Source organism: Lissotriton helveticus, chromosome 7, assembly GCF_964261635.1.
Source record: "Lissotriton helveticus chromosome 7, aLisHel1.1, whole genome shotgun sequence".
Taxonomy (NCBI): domain Eukaryota; kingdom Metazoa; phylum Chordata; class Amphibia; order Caudata; family Salamandridae; genus Lissotriton; species Lissotriton helveticus.
In genome coordinates this window covers 1446119586-1446140776 of record NC_136068.1, presented here as the reverse complement: position 1 = coordinate 1446140776, position 21191 = coordinate 1446119586, and the positions used below count along the sequence as shown (strand labels likewise).

General features: G+C 43.5%; 1 protein-coding gene across 1 annotated transcript in view; it reads right to left on the bottom strand.

Annotated features, from left to right (window-relative positions):
• Nucleotides 1-21191, bottom strand: part of LOC144769520 (uncharacterized) — a 270191-nt gene that overhangs the window by 190988 nt on the left and 58012 nt on the right. The window contains exons 4-6 of the mRNA XM_078653661.1: nucleotides 19553-19679; nucleotides 8115-8219; nucleotides 607-717 (exon numbers count right to left, since the gene is read on the bottom strand). Coding sequence (XP_078509787.1) covers nucleotides 607-717; nucleotides 8115-8219; nucleotides 19553-19679 — 343 coding nt within the window. The remainder of the gene's footprint in view (nucleotides 1-606; nucleotides 718-8114; nucleotides 8220-19552; nucleotides 19680-21191) is intronic.

Sequence of the window (21191 nt, the reverse complement as noted above, 5' to 3'; positions counted from 1 at the left end):
TCTTGGGAGGGAAAATCCCTGCACTGAAGTGACCACCTAGCAATGGTATATACTAGATAATCTCTGAATTTGAAACTGCCACAGCTCGCTGATCATGACTAAGACAAAATAAAATTGTTTGAGGGCAAGTTAAAAATAATTTTGGAAGAATCTTTCACAAGCTTATACAATACTTGCAAAGCCAATGAATCTTGCTTATATTTCCGATATAAACCTCATCACAGTACCAATGCTTGTAGAGTGAGCACACACATACATACACACTCCGGTTTTGGTGGTGATAATGATGCTGGTTGGTGGGGATAATGGTGGACAGCGCAGGTAATGGCAGTGACAATTAATGGTGGTTGTGCTAATGTTAGTATATATAAAGTACATGTATATATTAAAAAGTGAATGGGCGAAGACTGAGCATAATTTTAGGTATAAAATAGTTTGTTATGCATTGCAAAGCAAGCACTTCATAAGAGGTGAAATGATACACCAAACAGCTAATTACATTAAGTGACAATGACACAAAAAACAAACCCACAATAGTGCCGCCATCCCAAATCAAGAAAATTACAAATCATAAATATGACTGATTTTTTAAAATATTTTACTCACGTGTGGTAGTCTTGCTAGCAGAAGTACCTTCCCCATAGGTGTGCTGGCTCATAAAGGGAAGGTCTGGAAGATGCTGAACTCTGCATAAAATTTCAGGAGTAACTCGGTAGCCTAGAACATAGAAGCAAATACATCATGATGCCAAATGTGAAATAAAAGATGAGAGTTCTGCGATAATAGGGCCACAACCTCATGCCATAAATGACACAGACGGTCAACTGTTTACTGGGCAGTGGTGGAGATTGGTGGAGTGAGGATGATGTCAATGCAGAAAAGGCCAAAAAAGGAAACCTAAATATCACATTAAACAAGCATTTACAATGCAACGGTCTCGCCTTTGTAAAAGTTAGAGCTATTGGCATTGTAAATGACAAATTTTGTATTTATGTGTTGGTTAGAAAACATAAATAAGTGGCATTGTCATTTACAATGCCAATAGCTTAATCTCTCACAAATGCGAGACCTATTGCATTTGCACACACACACAAAGCCACACACACACACACACACACACACACACAGACAGAGCCACACAGACAGAGCCACACACACACACACACACAGAGCCACCCACACAGTCATTCACATAGAGCCACCCACACACACAGAGCCACCTACACAGAGCCACCCTCACGCACACAGAGCCACCTACACAGAGCCACCCTCACACAGAGAGAGCCACCCACACATAGAGCCACCTACAAAAAAAGCTATCCACACAGAGAAGGGCACAGGCACTTCTATGAAGTGTCAACTCATGCCGGTGGGGTGAGGGAGTGTGTGGGGGGCTGCAGCCCGGCCCCTGGCTCCAGGCTGGAGGGATGGGTCTTCCATGAAGTGTCAACTTATGCCGATGGGTCACGGGAGTCTGAGAGAGGGGTGCTGGGATGGGGGGGGGGGGGGTGTGGGTTTCACCCCTGGATCCAGGCTGGAGGGGTGGGAGGTTCGGGAGGGAGAGTCCACAGGGACTTCCAAGAAGTGTTAACTTATGCTGGTGGGGCAAGGGAGTGTGAGAGGAGAGAGTGGTAGGGGGTTCGCCCCAGGCTGCAGACTGGAGGGGGGGTCTTCCAATTCAAGAAGTGTCCATGTGTGCCGGTGAGGGAGGGGGAGCTGCCGGGTGTGGGGAGAGGGCAGGGTTAAGGTAGTTATGGGCGAGAAGGAGGGGTTCAGTGTGAGTGACAGAAGGTATGACGAGTGAGGGCTTTGTAGGTATTGAAGGAGAGGTCAAAGGTGAGCAGTGACGTGTGGGTGACAGGGAGGATGGAGAGGGGAGACAGTGGTGAACCTGTCGCACCCCGGTCCCGAGATCTCAAGGGGGAGGGGTGGGTTGGGAGTGTCAGCAGGGGGGGGCACCGACTAGAGAAATGAGGGGGGTGGCACTGTTTCCCGCAATGTGGGACGTTTTGTTATGTCGTTTAAACCTACTGTTTGTATTTAAAGCTGCACGCACGTGGTTAGCGCTTCGAAGCAGTTATCTGTAGTAATCGAGAAGGTCAACACTTCGAATGTGAATACGCAACATTGGAACTTGTAGTTTCACGTACAAGAATGTGTGTAGCAGAGCGGCAGCTACAAGGCGGTGGATGTGCGTGTGTGTGCGTGGGCTTGTGTGTGCGTGTCTGTGTGTGCTTGCTTGTTCAACCCCCTGCAGGACTCAGGAGCAGCCGAGCACTGATTTGATGGGTATCGTATTCCTGAAAAGAGTGTAACACTAAAGGTGTGTCTGTGGGGAGCAGTGAGCCCTGGTGGTGTGTTGTGTGTACACACCAGTAACACGGCCTGTGGCTGTCGACGCCACACACGAAAGCACAGCGTCGCTGGACTGCAAACTAGAATCTGTCATTAAAAACAAGTTCGGAAACCAAATCCGAACCAGCACCAGAGCCCCTTCACTCGCCCGCCGCCCAGAACGGATCGGAAAACCCTTCTCTTCACAGGACACCCGCTCTCTGATGCATGCGCCTTTTATAGCGCCGAGAGGCAGCGGAGCGCTGTACAGGCCCAAAGACACTAAACATTAGGACAATTCCAGTGCCTCCTTGCTCCCTAGCCAGGTTTTCTCTGTACAAACAAACACACACATGTTCAAAGCAATCCGGGCACTGACTTGTGCACGGTAACATGTGTAGGCAGCAGACCGCCGGTACCAGGTGAAGCCCCTTCGCCTGGGTTCAGTATCCGGGCGACGCTGCAGATGGTGCCCGGAATCTGGAAGCCGTCTGGTGGGTACAAAGACAAGGACAGTGGGAGGGGGGACGGATACAACCACGCGGGACAGGAACGAGGTTAACAATAAAGAAAAATATCGGTGCAAAAAAAAAATAAAGTAAACGCCCACAACTTCATGACGGAAAAGGGGCGGGGCCTAAAAAAGACAGGAACGCCCACGAATCTGCTCCGAGAATGATTGCCACATCTCTCTTCCAATGGCTAGCCTCCATTTATGGAGCTAGCCAATGGAAGAGAGAGGCGGGTTAAAGCACCATACTGGATATCAAAAAATCTCGCCTGCGGGACACTGCTTGCGCAGTGAACGCCAGGCTTCGACCTAAAAACAACAGGCATGTCTTGCTCATTCCCACATCTCAACTGCCCGGACGAAAAGGCACTTCTACATCATCTATTACTATTTCTTAGCCATAGACATAAGAGAGAGATCATAAAGGATCCCACAAAGTATGTACAGATAGACAGTTTAACAAAATAGACATCAGAGACACAGAAACAAAACAAGCAAGGGCAAAGCCAACAGGTTTCGCCTATGTGTCATCTATTTGCTTTGTCAATCATTTATTTTTTACATGTTGTGCAACAAGGTTACATGTCTTAAAGTAAACAATTTTTATTTAACAAGCGTGATGAAGCGGGCAGCGTTGACAGCATCATAACGTTTTTTGTTCTACTTTAAGTCATGTTGCACAGCACCTTTCGCTGCATATAAAATGAAAAATGGAAAATGGCAGGGATGGGGGGATAGGAGGGTGCTCAAGCAACACGAGGGAGGAGAGTGGGGGTGAGGGGACAATGGACACTCGGATCTTCCTGAACAAGCCGAGGCCTGAAAATATTTGCTATGCAAAACATACAACAAACATCACGCAAAATATAATAAAGTATACTCAAAATTTAAAAGCTGATTTCTTTAACATTTGGAAGCTTTGACATTAGATGGGTACATTATAGCACTGCACTGGGAAGTATTTATTAAAAGTGATTGTTTTGCACAACTTGTAGTCTGGACTCAAAACATTTTAAAGTGCCTTCATGCGCAATAACAAAAGAAAAAAGTTGGTGAAATAAAATATTTGCCTAATATCACACAATTTAAGAGGGAGCAGTGATTTTCCAGATTTTCTGGGTTCACTTTGTAGAAATCAGCCAGTAAATGGGGACCGATTTGTCTTTTCTCATGTCAAGGCTTAGTGCATTTTTTAAAATATAGCGCAAACTCGACTCGAAGGTACTAGAGCAATCAACATGAGCACCAGTTACAGTACACATGCTTATAGGCATGGGAGTTAAAGTGATTTGCCCAGAATCACAGGATGTTGAACCTACACCGAGTTTCGAACCGGTTTCCCATGTCAGCAGCTCTCACCATAACGCCACTTCCTAGAGGTTAGGAGGCAGGGGGAGCCACAATAAAGATGAAAGCTCTGCATGAGGTCGAGGTTCTAACAGCACCTCAAGCTGAGCCAGAACCAGGCTTGAGCCTGGATCATGTTTTCAGTGGCTTGCCCACCTCGAGCAGGTTGCTACAGCGATTAAAGCAGGGGGCATCAGCTTGCGAGCAGCTGGGAAGCGCTCATACTGCTAATGCTGGCTCACAATCACAACTGTGACAGCGTAAAGATAGATGGCCCGGAGACTTGATGCAGATCACTCCTAAAGAAATCATCCAGGCAGGCACAGTCTGGCAGCCAGGAGTGCATACCAATGCAGGGCACCGAACATCTGTAAACGAGGAAAGGAGAGGGGATGAGGGGCACCGACTTTGTGCGACGCACCCAGCATTGTGCAATGGAGTAATGAGACTGGAGGGGCCCCCAGCAAAGTACATAGAGGGGACCACCTCGCCCCCTCTCCCCGGACTCGCTCAGGAGCTCTCAGGCCAGGTTATTATTCTGAGGGGGGGCCCCTGGAGCTCAGGCCCCCCTGCACTGCAGGGCCTTTGTTTCGGCACTGACTATATGGCTGCAGGACATCTATGCCGTGATGGGGATGGGGAGAGATGTGACGGACAGAGGCAGAGAATTAACATATAGAGAAAAGAAATAAGAGTGGTATCTGCATTAATTACAATAATGTTGAACAAAAAGATGGGGGTAGAGAAGCGCTTGAAGATATGTCAGTACTGAGGCTGTGACGTTATGGCCAGAGTGGACTAGTTTGCAGGAAAAATGTGGATGAAGACTTCAACAGGAAGAAGTACTCGAGCTCCACAGAATAGACACACTTACGAGGGCAGATGAAGAGAAACCAGAAACCTAAAGGAAATGACATACAAAAATAATAAGAAGCAAGGAAATCAGAGTGACAAGCAACCTAACAAATGGTAAGTTATAGGCGGGCTGTAAACCCCTTATAAGATTTAATTAATTTCTTTAGTTACAAGAGATTTTGCAAACGCTGAACAGGCGAAACCTTAACATCCCTTAGAAGGTAGGTAGAAAACAAGAGAACAAATGTAAACAGAAATACAGGCAAGAGCAGGTGTCTCCAACAAGTAGCTCGTGAGCTACTAGTAGCTCTCCAACTACCTTTGAGTAACTCTCCTGTGGACAGCCGTGCCTAGTAGTATAGAACTTGTGTACTTGGTTCAATCAATCAATCACTTGTAAAGCACGCTACTTACCCGTGAGGGTCTCAAGGCATTGAGGGGAGGGAGTGCAGCTACTGCTCGAAGAGCCAGGTCTTGAGGAGTCTTCTGAAGGTGAGCAGGTCTTGGGTTTGCCACAGGTGGGTAGGGAGGGTGTTCCAGGTCTTGGCAGCGAGGAAGGAGAAGGATCTGCCACCGGAGGTCATTCGTTGGATGCGGGGAACGGCGGCGAGGGCGAGGCTGGTGGAGCGGAGCTGGCGGGTGGGGGTGTAGAAGCGGAGTCTGCTGTTCAGGTAGGCTGGTCCGGTGTTGTGGAGTGCTTTGTGTGCGTGGGTGAGGAGCTTGAAGGTGATCCTCTTGTTGACGGGGAGCCAGTGTAGGTCTCTCAGGTGGGGGTGATGTTGCGATGGGGGATGTTGAGGATCAGTCGGGCGGGCGCGTTTTGGATGTGTTGCAGTCGTAGTAGGTGTTTAGAAGGAATTCCTGCGTAGAGTGCGTTGCCATAGTCTAGCCTGCTGCTGACGAGGGCTTGGGTCACCGTTCTTCTTGTTTCAGTCGGGATCCTGCGGAGGGTGTTGTAGCAGGAGGTGGAGACGGCGTTGACCTGCTTCGACATGGAGAGGGAGGAGTTGAGGATGAATCCTAGGTTGCGTGCGTGGTCCGTAGGTGTCGGCGATGTTTCTAGTGTGGTCGGCCACCAGGAATCGTCCCAGGCAGAGGGGGTGGGGCCGAGGATGAGGACCTCCGTCTTGTCCGAGTTCCGTTTCAGACGGCTGCTCCTCATCCACTTGGCGACGGCCTTCATTCCATCGTGGAGGTTGGGTTTGGCGGTGTGTGGGTCCTTGGTGGTGGAGAGGATGAGCTGGGTGTCGTCGACGTAGGAATGATGTTGAGGTCGTGCTGGCGGGCTACTTGTGCGAGGGGGGCCATGCAGATGTTGAACAGGGTCGGGCTGAGGTATGACCCCTGGGGTACGCCGCAGATGATGTCGTCGTTGTTGTTTTCGAGGTGGAAGTTCAAGTCCCCGAGGAGGACGTAGCCCATGGGGGCGATTGCGGGTGTGCTGGCAAGGTCGGCGATGAAGTTGCTGAACTAAGCCCGGGGGGTGTGTAGACGAGTGTTCCTCTGAGGGTGGTGTTGGGGTCGGTGTGGATCCGGAAGTGCAGGTGTTCGGCGGTGTTGAGGGTGTCGTCTGTGTGGGTGTGGACCTGGAGGGTGGATTTGTGGACGATGGCTAAGCCACCTCCAATTCCGTTGGCGCGATCCCTGCGGGTGATCTTGTAGCCATCCGGGATGGCTATGGCAATGTCGGGTACCGAGGAGTCGTTCCACCAGGTCTCGGTCAGAAAGGCAACGTCTGGGTCAGAGGTGTCGAGTAAGTCCCAGAGCTCGACGGTGTGTTTGCGTGCGGATCGGGTGTTGAGGAGTATGCAGAGAAGGTGGTTGGGTACGGTCCTTGGATTGTTTGGTGATTCTGTCGCAGGTAAAGTTGCAGGTGCGGCAAGAGAAAGCTCCGTGGGTGCGTTTCGGGGCGGCCTGGAAGCAGCGGTGGTCTCGGCCTGCGTTGAGTGCGAGGAGAGTGCTAGCGTTGTATCGGAGTCTGGCGTTGTGGTGCACGCGGGGTCCAGGGGTTCTGGCACTGGGCGTGGTCCAGGCACGGATGGCGCAGAAGGGGTTGCCTCTGGCGCGTCAGCGGCGCAGCCCTTTAAGGCGGGGAGGGAGGGAGGAGCAGCTGGGAGGCGAGAGTGGGGCGGTGAGGGGACGGGGCCGCAGGGGGGCAGTGTCGGGAATCTGGCGAGGGTACAGAAGGAAAAAGGGGGGGAGGCGGGGAAACGGGCAGGGCGCAAAGAATAAGGGCAAGTAAACTTACAATACAAATGAGAAATGGCACACAGCAGTGGAAAAAAAAGTGGCAGCAGATAGGGATACGAAAACAGTCAGCACAGCAGGATAGAACCCCCGGCAGCGAGGGGGAAGGCACTGGCACACAGGTGGAGCTGTGCGGCAGGAGAGGAGCGACCTGGCCTGCAAGCAAGGTCAGGTCAGTTGGTTGAATTATTATTTCTACATCAAAATGCAGATGTTTGGAGAAAAATGGTTACGTTTCCAAAATTAATTTCTAGCTATTTTTTGTGTTGGAGAGTTTCATTACCCATCTTACTTTGGTGCATGGAGGATTGCAGATATGCCTGTTACTTATTACCCATGTTGATGCATTAAAAAATGATAGTGCTTTTTCACTTTTGGGCAGGTAACCCAGCTTAACACACTGCTGATCATCTAGGATGAGGTGGCCTATACCACATCACTAAAATTAGTAGCATTGGATGATTTCATTAAACTTAAGTAGCTCTTATTACAGAACATTTAAGAGACCCCTGGGCTAGAGTGTCCAGTTAATGTTGTAATACAAGTGCTGGTGGTGAAATAAAATTGGAGTTAGGTGGTTTTAACTGATACTCCTCAGTACCCAAAGCCATACAGGAAAATCCAACAAAAAGACTGGTGCACATCAAATTCACATTATAAATTGGTCAGTGAGATGTGGCCTCGGAGAAGGATGAAAAGCAAACGCCAAACCCATTTTCCTCATTACCTTAGGACATATTCATCTCCTTTATTCTCATTGGAATATGAACCCACCTTGTTTGTTCACTTCAAAGATAATTTCAAACAATCTTGTCCTCACCTGTGGATATGCTCGTTTTAGCAGCATCTTTGTGCGTCATGTTGAGCTGGTCCTGGTTCTCTTCTTTAACCCGTAATAGAGTGTCACTGTTGAGGATTGTGTATCCTGTTTCAAGAAAATAATAAGCATATGGTCATAAGGGCCTGGCGATTAACTAAAGTGTGATTTCTCAATCATATGGAATAGCTTAGCAATAATGGGTGTTGGTGTGCTGGTGAACACCTGCATACTAACATGGTGTACATGTCTGTATTGGTAGCCTTTTTGTAGACTGCAGTTGTATGTAAACAGATCAGCTACGGTTTCAAGGAATGCTCACTCCCTTAGTAATGTTGTTTTATTGCAACTGCACAATTCCTCAACATAGAAATTCTATGTGGATTACTTAAGCCACTGAGTGGTCTACTCGGTCTGCCATAAATACATATTATTCAAAGTAAACTCTTGGTAACCACGAGGACATTAAAGGCTTATTTGTGAGCAGACGAGTGAGGACATTCAGATACAATTTTGAGACTGCAAATGGTTAATTAAACCAGCATTGTCCTGGATCTGCCCCATACAATTGCTTACTATGCTAGAACATTTATTTGGCGTATTTTTCACTGAGAGGGACACAGTGGTTTCTTTTATTCAACTTAGGGAACCTGAATCCAGATACATTTTCACCATCTCTGCAGCCCCTCTAGTTCCAGAGGTATCAGTTTGAAGTCACAATTGAACCCAGACCCTAAATGCTGGCTGCCCGTGCCAGCAGGTGATCTGTTGGTGCTAGTTGGTTCCCTCATTCTAATGGGTGCACCTGCAAACTGAAAATCTCAAATAGAGCAGCACATTTTGAGAGATAGGCCTGTGAGACTCAGCGCCTGCTGTACATCTCTGCGGATGGGTTACACTGTCACAACTGTGACGGATATCCCATCCACCGAAATACAAATTCTATTTTATCCTATGGTTTTATATTTCAGCTGACAGGATATCTGTCATCATCCACCGAGACTTAAATCAGGCACTTAGTATTAAAAAGGAACAGATTTTGGCTGGCTTTGAGGGCTGGCCCAGTTCCAGCTCCATCAGTCTCGCAGCTTTTACGAATCGAAAACCAGTTTTGATCGGGATTGGCCCCCCTAAATTGTGTCCAACATCTAACACACCAATTACTGCATCCACGCTATCCATGTTAGTTTACCACCAAGACTTAGTTGCCTTCATAAACTATCTGTTGGGCAGTCGAAAAGCATCATTGGGTGGTCCACATGTTCATTTTGGATGATGGAATTTGGCTGACCTATTTATATATATCTTTTAATTAATTTTGGAAATTCACTGCCTCCTGGGCTTTTACAAACTGAATGGTCTCTCATTGGTGTACACCCACTTGGAAACTAATGAAAAGGGCAAACGTACAATGCAAACTTGATGCACTGTGGTATTCTGCCTGTCACGTTTACCCCATTGATCAAAACTTGCATACAAAGCCAACAGTTAAACACTAATAACTCCAGAGGTGAACTGTCTATGCTCAAACCTTGCCCCAAAGGAAAAACATTAGCCATAGGTGTTTTGCCAAAGCATTACCATTGTGTTTGGAGTGGTTTCTCAGACTCAGAGGGTGCTAGGCCCGTCTGTGCTTGTGATATCCCCAATGTTAACTGTCACACTTCATTTATGTAAATAAAATGTTAAGTTATGGACTGTTGAATTGATACAGAGTTGCTGATTTTCAAACCTTAAACTACCACCTCTAAGCTGAAAATGCTCACCCCCGTTAATCATGAGAGTTAAGCGTACAAAGCAAGCAACTCGGTCATTCAAATGTAGTTTGGCACACTACTGCTAAATTACTGTGCTCATTACAGAAACCGGCCGGTAATCACGGATGGCCACGGACCGAGAGAAAAAGGCCTCAAACATGCGGTTGAACTGGCGGTAGTGGTGTTAGTTCCCACAGAAGTTACTCGGATTGTTGCCAAAAAATAATACATTTTGTGGTTGGCTAAAATTATTGGTTAAGTAGGCATGTATGGATTAACCCTGGGTGAAGTACTATGCTGCGCTCGCGGAGCGTGCGTAGTTTGCGCTATTACGCGAATTGCACGTAGCAAAAACGCATAGCAGGCATTTTTTGCTTGCTCGCGGTCCTCAACCTCAAGTTGGCGACCGCGAGTGAGCAAAATCAACATCCCAGCGAGACTTTTTCCTCGTTCGCGATCAGCAACATCAAGTTGTCGATCGCGAGCGTGGAAAATAAACCTCTCGGCGAGATTCTCAATGCGGAGAGGTCAGGTTTCTCATTGCGAGTGGTCGCGTATGCTCACGATGAAAAACTACCATTCTGTGTTGAGAAAGCTGCCGCTAGAGTACAAATCTACTTGGAGCGGCAGATAACGACCGTTTGCACTGTGCAATATGTCGTTTGCAATGATTGCACAGTACGGCAGGCATCCGGCACTGTGCAAACAGCATTTTCCCTACCGCACTACACAGTTAGCGTAGCTACGCGTAACGTGCTTAGTGCGAAGTGCCCTTCGCATAGCGCTACTACGCAAACTACGCCCAGGGTTAGTAAGGATGGATATTTGTAGAATGTGATGCTAGAAAAGTAGATGCTGAACAAGGAAGCGAGGCCTAGATACAATTCTGGATCGTCCACCAGGAGTTGTCCCTTTCATTTCTAAGGCAAAAAATAAACATTCATAAAACTGAAACCCAACAAACTGCCTCAAACAAAAGTCCTTGTGAGAAGACATTAGTCTCTCGGAGTAGCAACCGTATAAAGCACTTAATGGTAGCGCAGATAAAGGAAGGGTCTATCTTTTCAGCGCTTGCTAACAATTGTTTTTAAATGTACATGGATAACAGAATGCATTTTTGTTTAACAGCAAAGAAGTATGACCCTTTCACTGCCACGGTGTTTCACACCCCTGTGTCAGCTTAAAAAAAAAAAAAAACATAGCACGGGAACGTGGCTTTGGCACCACCTAAGATGTCTGCCTGAAAGTGAAGCTCGGCTGATTTCCAGATCCTGTGTACCGATGTGTCTGAAGGAGTTCATCATTTCTGCAGAAGGCAGCACAACACTGATGCACTTTTCATTTTAGTTGTTTTGTGCCTTTTTGAATATTTTATTGGCACTGTGGAAGCTCCCTCAGTTGCAGCCACCATTTTGTATATATTGCAATGCCACAGCACTCTCTTATACTTCCAGCTTGTATAATGGAAATGTTCAAAATTTTGAGCTTTTGCCAGTCTGGAAGTAAAATTATAACTTTAGGCATCTAATTTCTTTCACAGGCAGCATCTACTGGGGCTTGAGGAAGTTTTGCTTTTCCTGGTGGCTGTGTAGCTTGGCCCTTCATTGGTTTCTTCATTAATATTACACACAACATTTGTGGCAGTGTCGCCCTCAAAAGTATATCTCTATAGAAGTGCCTGACTAGCTTTTTTTTATATTTACCTTTTTATTATGGGAAAATTAAAGAAGCATCAGTTTGTTTTTACACCAAAGGTGCATTCCTCTTCGAAATGGAGTGCTGGGTCTACTTCACGTTTAATATCTACAGACAAATCGGACTCCTCTAATGACATGGCTAATTCCTTTGCTATTTGTACGGCTACACTGCAGCCCTCTACAAGTAATATTCAGTCACCCTCTTCTGCTTACAAGGGATTGAAACAAGATCCTCCTTCGCCTGAGAAAGCTAGGTCTCCTATTTCTTTAGAATTGTTGTTGGAGGAAATTCTGGAGCTACGCCCTTTTGTGGAAGAGACTAATGACCAGATACAGCATTCAGATGATAAATGGTCACAATGGAGAGTCGTGTTTCTGTGGTGGAGCAGCAGCTTGTAGACTTGCATGATGAAACTAATAACATTTCTTGTTTGGAAAAAGAGGTTTTTAGACTTAAACAACACACAGAGGATTTAGAAATATGGAACATATGCAATAATCTACGAATGTATGGTGTTCTTGAGTCATTGGAAGGGAATGATCCTGTTTCCCTTTTCACGTCCTTCCTTCCAAAATTGCTTGACATGCCTTCCTCAACCTTGCTGTGTATTCAGAGAGCTCATAGGCTTGGTTCTCGTTCTACATAGTCTACAATTCTTGTCAAATCATGAGGAGTTATCATTCTTTTCTTGAAATGTACCGACTTATTGACAATTACTTTATGCGGAAACAGCAAGTTACTTGGATGGGTCAATTAATTTTCTTGTCTCAATACATCTCCAATGCTACTGCAGCCAGAAAGGAGTTCTTTAATCTTCAAGCTCCTTTACGTTATTTGGGTATCAGATATGGTCTTTTTCATCCCTACCTCTTTAAAGTGGCCTTTCAGAGTAATACTACCACTTTTGAAGACCTGGCTGAGCTTAAAAAGCTTATACAATCACATACTTTGATCAATATGGACATAGCTTGAGCTTCTACTGGTTGATTATCTTTGCTAGAGTTTTTCAGGTAGTTCACAATGATTGTCCTGCAATGTTTATTATAGTATTTAAGTCATTATTGGTAATGTTTTAATATGATATATTATTTGTTGTTTATCCTTACAGATCCATCTTGTATGTTTCCATTGTGCCGTTCTTTCTCCTGAATGTACATGGTCCTCCCCTTTTGGGTACGTCATTGTTTCATGTGTAATTACCCCCTTTATCTTTTTTGTTATTTATTCAGGTATGTTTTTGCAGTTGTCCTTTTTTGAATATGTACTGTCTCTCCTTCTGGTTTTTCATCCTTCTTCTCCCTTTTGTCTTCTTTGTCTCCTTTATTCTTTGTTGGTTTCCACTTTTCTTTTTTCTCTTGATCTATCTCTACTTCTTTCTCGTTTGTATTCATCTGGCATTTTCTTAATTATTTCAATGTTATCATAAAATGTATCTATAATTTCTCGTATATATTTCAGGTAATATCTTCAAACATTAAAGGGCTATTAACAGACAGAGAACTTTATCCTTCAGGAAACCCAACTGACTGAATTGGAAGCATTAAAGTTTAAGAGAACTTGGGTGGGAAATGTGTTTGTTTCTCCTTCACCGAACAACAAGAATGTGGTTATAGTGTGTGAAGATGGAAATAATAAAAAAGAAAAAAAGAATATCGCTTAATGTTACTTTGCCATCACATGAAATAGATGATATTGGCAGACGGTTTATTGCTAGCCTTATTGGTAGTGTTAAATGTGTATGCTCCTACACTCCCCGATCATAATTTGTGTCCCCTTATAGCCAGGAAATGTACACAATATCAACATCCACATTTTATTTTGGGTGGTGACTGTAATCAAATTATAGATCCTTTTTTAGACCGGTGTTCGTCGCCCCAATTTTTGTCCCAGGGAATGCATAAACACTTCTGTTCTACAGTTAATAACAGTGCCCTAGTAGACTCATGGAGGCTCATAAACCCTACATCACGGGATCATATTTACTACTCATCCTCTTATGTTACACTTTCACGATTAGACCACATTTTTCTTTCCAAATCTCTTATCAATATCTTATACAATCTCATAGTTCTCCCTTTATAATTTCTGATCATGCTATGGTTATTACTGACTTGGATTTGGTTCCTCCCTGTTCCCCTTCGCATAGATGGAGTTTAATAACTCTCGTCTACAAGATGCTCAATTTTCTACTTCCTTTATTTCCTTTACTTTCGAGTTTTTTTCTTTCAATGATAATCCTACTATTTCTCCTTCTTTACTTTGGGATACTTTTAAAGCATCGGCGAGGGACTTTATTTTAAATTATGTTTCTCAGCTGAAAAAGAGTTGTGCTAAGGAGCACATTGCTTTGCTTTCTTCCAATAGCAACATTATTTTTCTTCTAAATAGCCTTCTGATCTTCATAATTTATAACAAGCAAAATTAAAATGTAACTATTTCTACTAATGAAGCTAGTTCTATACTTCTTAGGAAAAATGCAAGGTATTATGGGGTAGACATTAAGCAGATAAATGAATGGTGAATTATCTAAAAATCTGAAAAGAGAGACGAGTTATTGCATCAGTGATGACTGCGCAGGATAGTTCAATTACTAATCAGAAGATTATTTTAAAGGAATTTGTTAACTTGTATAAATCCCTATTTACACTTGAATCATATTTCCCCCTGATTTGGATTTTATTTCTTTAGAAAAAGTTCTTACTTTAGATGAAGTTTCTCAAGCATTAAGAGCATTATGCAGGGGGAAAACATAGGAACCTGATGGTTTAAAAAGTGGAATTTTTCTAACATACTTCTTCTATCCTTATTCCGCTTGTTTAAACATAGTTACTTCATCTTCTATGACTGGTAACTTCCAGGAGGCTACAATATGTCTCATTCACAAAGATTTCTTTATTACTAGTGAGCACACGGGATTTCAAACAGGGTTTGAGCTTTGTGGTTATACTGGCTGCATTAACAACAAAATTATAGAAAGTATAAACTGGGGAGTTGGGGAATGAGTGAGCTGGGCGGTATAATCTGGAGGTCAAAAACCGTAGGTATTGGGGATTGAAATAATGGTTATTTTATTTGGGACACAAAGGTGACCGGGTTCGCATGAAATGAGTAATTTTTTAAAGGAAGGTAAATTAGTGGGATACACGTTAACGGATGGGTATGCTTTGTTTAAAAGGTTTGTTTACAACATGGCGTCACATAGTGTAATACAAAGCTTGTGTTTGATATTCATTTTTGAATTTTTTGATTATGAACTGTATGGTGCTGATGTGCATTTTTTAATATTTGAGATACCCCTGAAAAATGTGTAGTAGAAATGGAGACAGATTACGTGTCTGCGTATAGGCCCGGATGGGCAATTCCAGTGTCATTTAAAATGCGTGAAATAGATGATCTTCATTTCCTTGACATGACGGAAAAAGCTGCATGAATTATCAAAATAAAATTTGAATGAACTTTGATAACATTACTGAGTACATGTAAATATATCACAAATCTGCATAAAGGCTGTGCAACTCAAGTGGTACCCGAAGTTTTGTGTGTCACAATTCTGTGATGATCATTCACAAAGATGGCACGAATCCCAAAGGTTGTAAAAACTACAGGCCTATCTCTTTGTTATACGTGGATTATAAGATTCTTGCTTAGCTCCTTGCTCTTCGTTTAGAGTCCCTCCTCTCGTATCTTATAGGCAAAGAACAATCACGATTCATTAAGGGTGGGCTTAGATCAGATAATTCTTGTTTTCTAGTTTAATGTTCTTTGTAGAGCCCCTCTATTAAAACCCTCGCTTGCAGACATTACAATAGATGCAGAAAAAGCATTTGATAGGATTAGTTGGGACTTTATGCTTCGGTCATTACATTGGCATGGTTTTGGACCTACATTTATAGCTTTTGTTTCTCTTTTCTTTTGTATCAAGCTCCTCGAGCGGCAGTCCTGGTGAATGGTAAAGTTTCTTCCTACTTTCCTCTATATCGAGGTGTGAGGCAGGGCTGTCCGCAATGGTTTATTGCCAGCCTTATTGGTACTGTGTTAAATGTGTATGCTCCTACACTCCCTGATCATAATTTTTGGCCCCTTACTGGCTTCTTAGATCAAGACCTAGAGCGTCTTTTACTTATATATGTCTTTTGAACCCTGACTCCGCTAGAAACAATTCAAGGTTGAAAAAAAGACTACGTTGGGATGGTGCTTTTAGGAATAAAATATGGGCACATGTATATATATATATATATATATATATAAAAAAGACTACGTTGGGATGTTGCTTTTAGGAATAAAATATGGGCACATATATATAAAATTTCTAGATCAGCTAACGTTACTCAATCCTTATTCTTTATTTATCACAGATGTTACTTTACTCCAGTACAATGTTCTATGTTCTCCTCTGATTGTAACTGCTAAATGTTGGTCGCGTGATTTTCTTTAGGCGGATTTTATGCATATGTTGTTTCACTGTCCTAAAACACTTATTCTGGCGCAGGGTTTGGTCCTAGATCAGATTAATTTTTTGTATACAACCTTCTTTCAATGTCCTTTATTTATTTTTGGGTATATTATCTCAATCCATAACTCCATTGTTTCCCAGCAACAAGTTGTTAGATGTTTTATTGACACTTGCATTTCAGTAAAATAGGTTACATTGAAAATGATCAGTTATCAGGTAAATTGGGGACTATTTCAATTATGGTTGGAAAGCCTCCGACCACAGGTCGGAGGCTTTCCGACCGTCGTAGTCCGTTTCAATTCTGACCCACCTAAATTCAATGTAGACGGTAGAATTGAAAATGGACGGTCATTCTGGCTGGATTCCGACGGGCTCAAGGAGCCCAGCGACCAGTCTGTGACCGGCTCGCAATCCCAATGGACTGCGTTTCTGCCGTTGGGATTACAGGCCCCTAGCTGGACCCCCTTATCTTTGCAGCCTTCAGTTGGTGCCCCCTGTTGATCCCTGCACTGTATGGCAGGTATCACAACACAATCTCCCATTTCCCTATGGGAGCTTGAGCTACGGCCGCTTTACGGGAAATGGGAGTATGCGACCTTCTATAATGTACCTTTTTAGGTCTCGCCTGTCAATGCGCATGCGCATTGAGCTTGCGAGACTATGGGGGCTTAAACAGACTTTAACCAACTTGCAAGGAATCGATGGCGATTCCTTGCAGTGCCCGTGAAATTCAAGCTCAATGCGCATGCGCATTGACATTAAAAGCGCGTGCACATGCCCCCAGCCGCCTGCCTTGCATGTCTTTTCCCTCAGCCGCACTCCTCCCACACCCCCGCTCCGCCCCCTCCCCTGCCTGCTGTGTCGCATTTCTTCAGGGCACCTCCCCTCATCAGTTCCCCAGCAGCATCTGTTCCCCAGCCTGCCGAGAGCAGCTCTTCCTGCTCCGCCCTCTCCCCACTCTCTCTCCCCTCACGACGCTCCTCCCGCTCCGCCCCCTCCCCACTCTCTCTCCCAGCACACCTCCCCCTCCAGCATATTTCGTTGTACTGGGTAAAAAACTGTTCTTGAATCTCACCTTCTGCAAAAGATGCATCATGTGTGTACACAAATGGGTTTGTCGTTTTCCGCTAAAAGGATACTTTAACATCTGTACCCGTACATACTGCACTTATGGTGAAAGTATATTCTCTAGCTAGATGTAGATTGCCAGTTTGCGAGAGCAGCTCTTCCTGCTCCGCCCTCTCCCCACTCTCTCTCCCCTCACGACGCTCCTCCCGCTCCGCCCCCTCCCCACTCTCTCTCCCAGCACACCTCCCCCTCCAGCATATTTCGTTGTACTGGGTAAAAAACTGTTCTTGAATCTCACCTTCTGCAAAAGATGCATCATGTGTGTACACAAATGGGTTTGTCGTTTTCCGCTAAAAGGATACTTTAACATCTGTACCCGTACATACTGCGCTTATGGTGAAAGTATATTCTCTGGCTAGATGTAGATTGCCAGTTTGCAATGCATGCATCAATTTGAATGTAGTCTTACAAACTTTAAAGAGCACTGCAACTTTTCTGGTATACACTCGTCAAGCATGAGCACACTGTTCGGTGCGTAAAATGGCATGGCCCTATAAATAAATTCCCATATAGACATAGGATTCCTGTTCCAAATGCAAAATATAAAACGTTGTCGGTTTAGGATATTAATGTATTTTTAATTCAAAAGCCTTCGCAATTTGCTCACCTACTCAGTACCTGCCAATAGCAATGTCTATTTGAGGTGTAAGATATTGCCATTATTCAGATAAACTTAACTTTGGTAGTTTTACTGTATGCTGCCTTCTTTTTCATGCGGTTTCAACAGCGTACCATATTTATGATGAGAACATTCCAGTGTAATCAGAGTGCCATTCTACTATTGGGAAATTGAGTATCTGAATATAGTCGTGCTAACATTACTGATCTATTGTGCTTTGCTGCCTTAACTGAACGGCACATATACAACCTGCTGTAATCCTAGTTGGTAATAGAGCGGAATAGAAAAGACAATTAACTGGCCGTGCATTTGTTCTGAGTTGTTGCACTGATGATTCTAATCGTGTGTACATTCTTACATTAGTTATATTCGTAGATCCGTACTTTCCATACTAATCACTTAACCACATAGTAGACATACCACATCCCTTTCTGCCACACCTTCATGTGCGTAAATCATATTGGTTTGAACCTCCATTGTATTAAAATGTAATCTAATAGGTCTGATTTCTCCTCATAAATATAGGGGCAGCTGGCACTGCTGTGGGCTCAGAATGCTGGCCTTTTTCAAGAGTCTGAGGGTCTAGGTCAGATGTGTGTCCTAAGGTCCAGAGACAAAAATGATGCTGCAACTAGACATATTAGTTTCATGAAGAAGAGTTCGAATGTTATGCTTTTGTATACTCCCTCCTACCTCCTTCAATTCTTAGTCAAATCGCGAACAAGAACGTGGGCCCCTTGTCACGAAGAGTGACTTGTAAACTGCAACTACATTTTAATCAACTGCCCTGTGTGGAAAGCCAGGCAGGTGGGTGTAGCATCATCCACTACAGGCAGCAACCAGTTATACTTTTATACTCTCTCCCATCCGCCACCTCATCCACCACCGCATCCACCACCACCACATCCACCACACCCACCACCAGCACTTCCACCACCACATCCACCACCACTTTCACCACATCCACAACCACCACATCCACCACCACATCCACCACCACATCCACCACCACATCACCATCACCACCACCACCATATCCACCACCACCATATCCCCCAGATCCACCACCACCACATCTATATGTGTGTGGCTCTGTGTGTGTGTAGGTGCAAATGCAATGTTCTTGGATTTTTGTCACAATAAAATACACTGAACATAATCTTCACAAAAGTTATTTACAAACGTTTAAGCTATTGCCATTATAAATTAAATAAATTATTTAAGTATTAATTATTTACAAAAATTAAAAGCCATTGTTATTTCTAATATCAATACATCTAAGTCACGTAAATACAAAACATGTTGCATTACAAATGCTATAGGTGTCACATTAGCAAAAGTTATAACTATTGGCATTGTAAATGACAAAGCTATTAATTTAGCTATTTTCAAAAACAACACATAAATAAAAAAAAATCATTTACAAGACCAATAGCTCCAACTTTTCTAATGCGAGACCTATTGCATTTCCAATGCTTGTTTTAGATGAAAACAGCACATTCATACTGCATTCTTTAAACTTCTACTGCTCTACAGTTTGGAAGATTCTTGTGTACAAGATGCTTCTACATGGTCAACCTTTACCAGTTTTGGTCTTTCTAATTTTTCAATTTTCAAAATAACAACCAAATGAAGAACAAATCAGTGATACTGCTATTACTTTACGAAACATCTGCCAACAGCTTATTTAGTTTAACCATAATTGAGTTGCTGCTATAATAATTGCTGCAGACTATTCATCACTGCAGTCTTCTCTAGAGAATAAGGCTGATGGATGTCATCTTACCCAGGGAAGTTAGAGCTGTATGGATCTCCCTCATCACTCTCCTGTATAGTTCCTTCTGCCAATCCCCTAGTAGTCTCCATTCCTTCTCTGAAAAATATGCAGCCACGTCACTGAACGTCACAGAGACCTGAAATGAGAAAAACTGCAACCTCAGTATGTGCGCTGTGAAACCTCATCTAAGGCGACAATTAGCTTCTATACCCACAGCATCACTACAATTTCTGTGTAAGTGCCATGCTATCTCTTAAAGGTACTGAATCCCAAGTAGTTTCTGAAACCACTTGGGATTCAGAAACCAATAGAATAGAATGAATAATTTTGAATCATTTTAAATGTGGTGATGGCAAATACAAGAGTTCCGGCATTATATTTAGTTGACACACATCTTCATGATGGTGATCACAGTTTTCCTAAACATACAACTTATCTTGTTATTTCACAACCCAAAAGACCTGTCAGTATTATGAACAGCAGGTGTTTCCAACCCTTTGATCGCGATCTTCTAGTAGCTCGCAGACACCTTCAGATTAGCTCGCAGTCTTTTCTTTATTTTTAAATAAGCACAGGGTCATATTTTTCTTTTAAAGTTACGGGAAAGCTATGTTTATTTTACTTTATGATGATCAGACTGCAGATAGCAGGCCCTGATAATAAGCTGTGTTCTGTCAGATGTATGACCCAGGCTTGGGTATAGCGGTAAAGACCAGAGGTACTCAACTCTTAAATAAAAGCCCTTGTCAACTCAATATTGGAGTGTGAGCACAAATGATGTTCCTGAAGGCTTTTAAATGATGGGAGAAAATGTAAATGAAAAGTTATCTTAGTGGTTAAGTTATCTTTTCATATTTATTTTCTCCCATTTCAAAGTGTTGCATTTACAAACAGCAGACCTCTTGCTCCCAAGGGCCAGTAGACAACGTGCCACATTTACAACAAAAAAATAGTTGGTTTTGTTTTTTAAATGGGAGAAGTTTAAAGTGAAGAAAAATATTTCTACGAAACAACACGTCTTAATGTTTTTCTCCCCTTCCAGTTAAGTCAATTACATCTGAATATTTTAGGAAGTATGTTTCCTCACTTTAGATTGATTCCTCCCATTTAAACAAATGGTTGTATTTTCCTGCTATAAATATGGCACTGGGAGCAAGATGTCTGCTGTTTGTAAATCGGACACTTGGAAATGGGAGAACATTCAAATGATGGGTTTTGTGGAATTCATTTAAACATAAAGTTAACTCTTCAGTTTAATTATCTTCCATTTCAAAATGTTGCCTATACACATAGCAGGCATCTTGCTGCCAGTGGCTGGAAGACACAGTGACATTCTTATAACTGGTAAATACAACCATTATTTTAAGTGGGAGAATTTTTTTTTAAAATGGTGTATGTTTCTGTTATACATTTAACGGTGCCATGTATGGCGAGAACCATGTCCTGTGCCACAAGTACATATGACATAGGCTCTCTGTCAACTATACACATAAATCGCATTCATACACATGCGTGTACATCCCCAAAGTCACAGCCACACAAAGCAGCCCTGTCATGCTTCCCCCAGCCAAATAATTTTGTTCAAACCATAGTGTCAGGCTCTATGGACATCAGGCGTAGCTGGACTTTGGGGATGTCTGGTAACAAT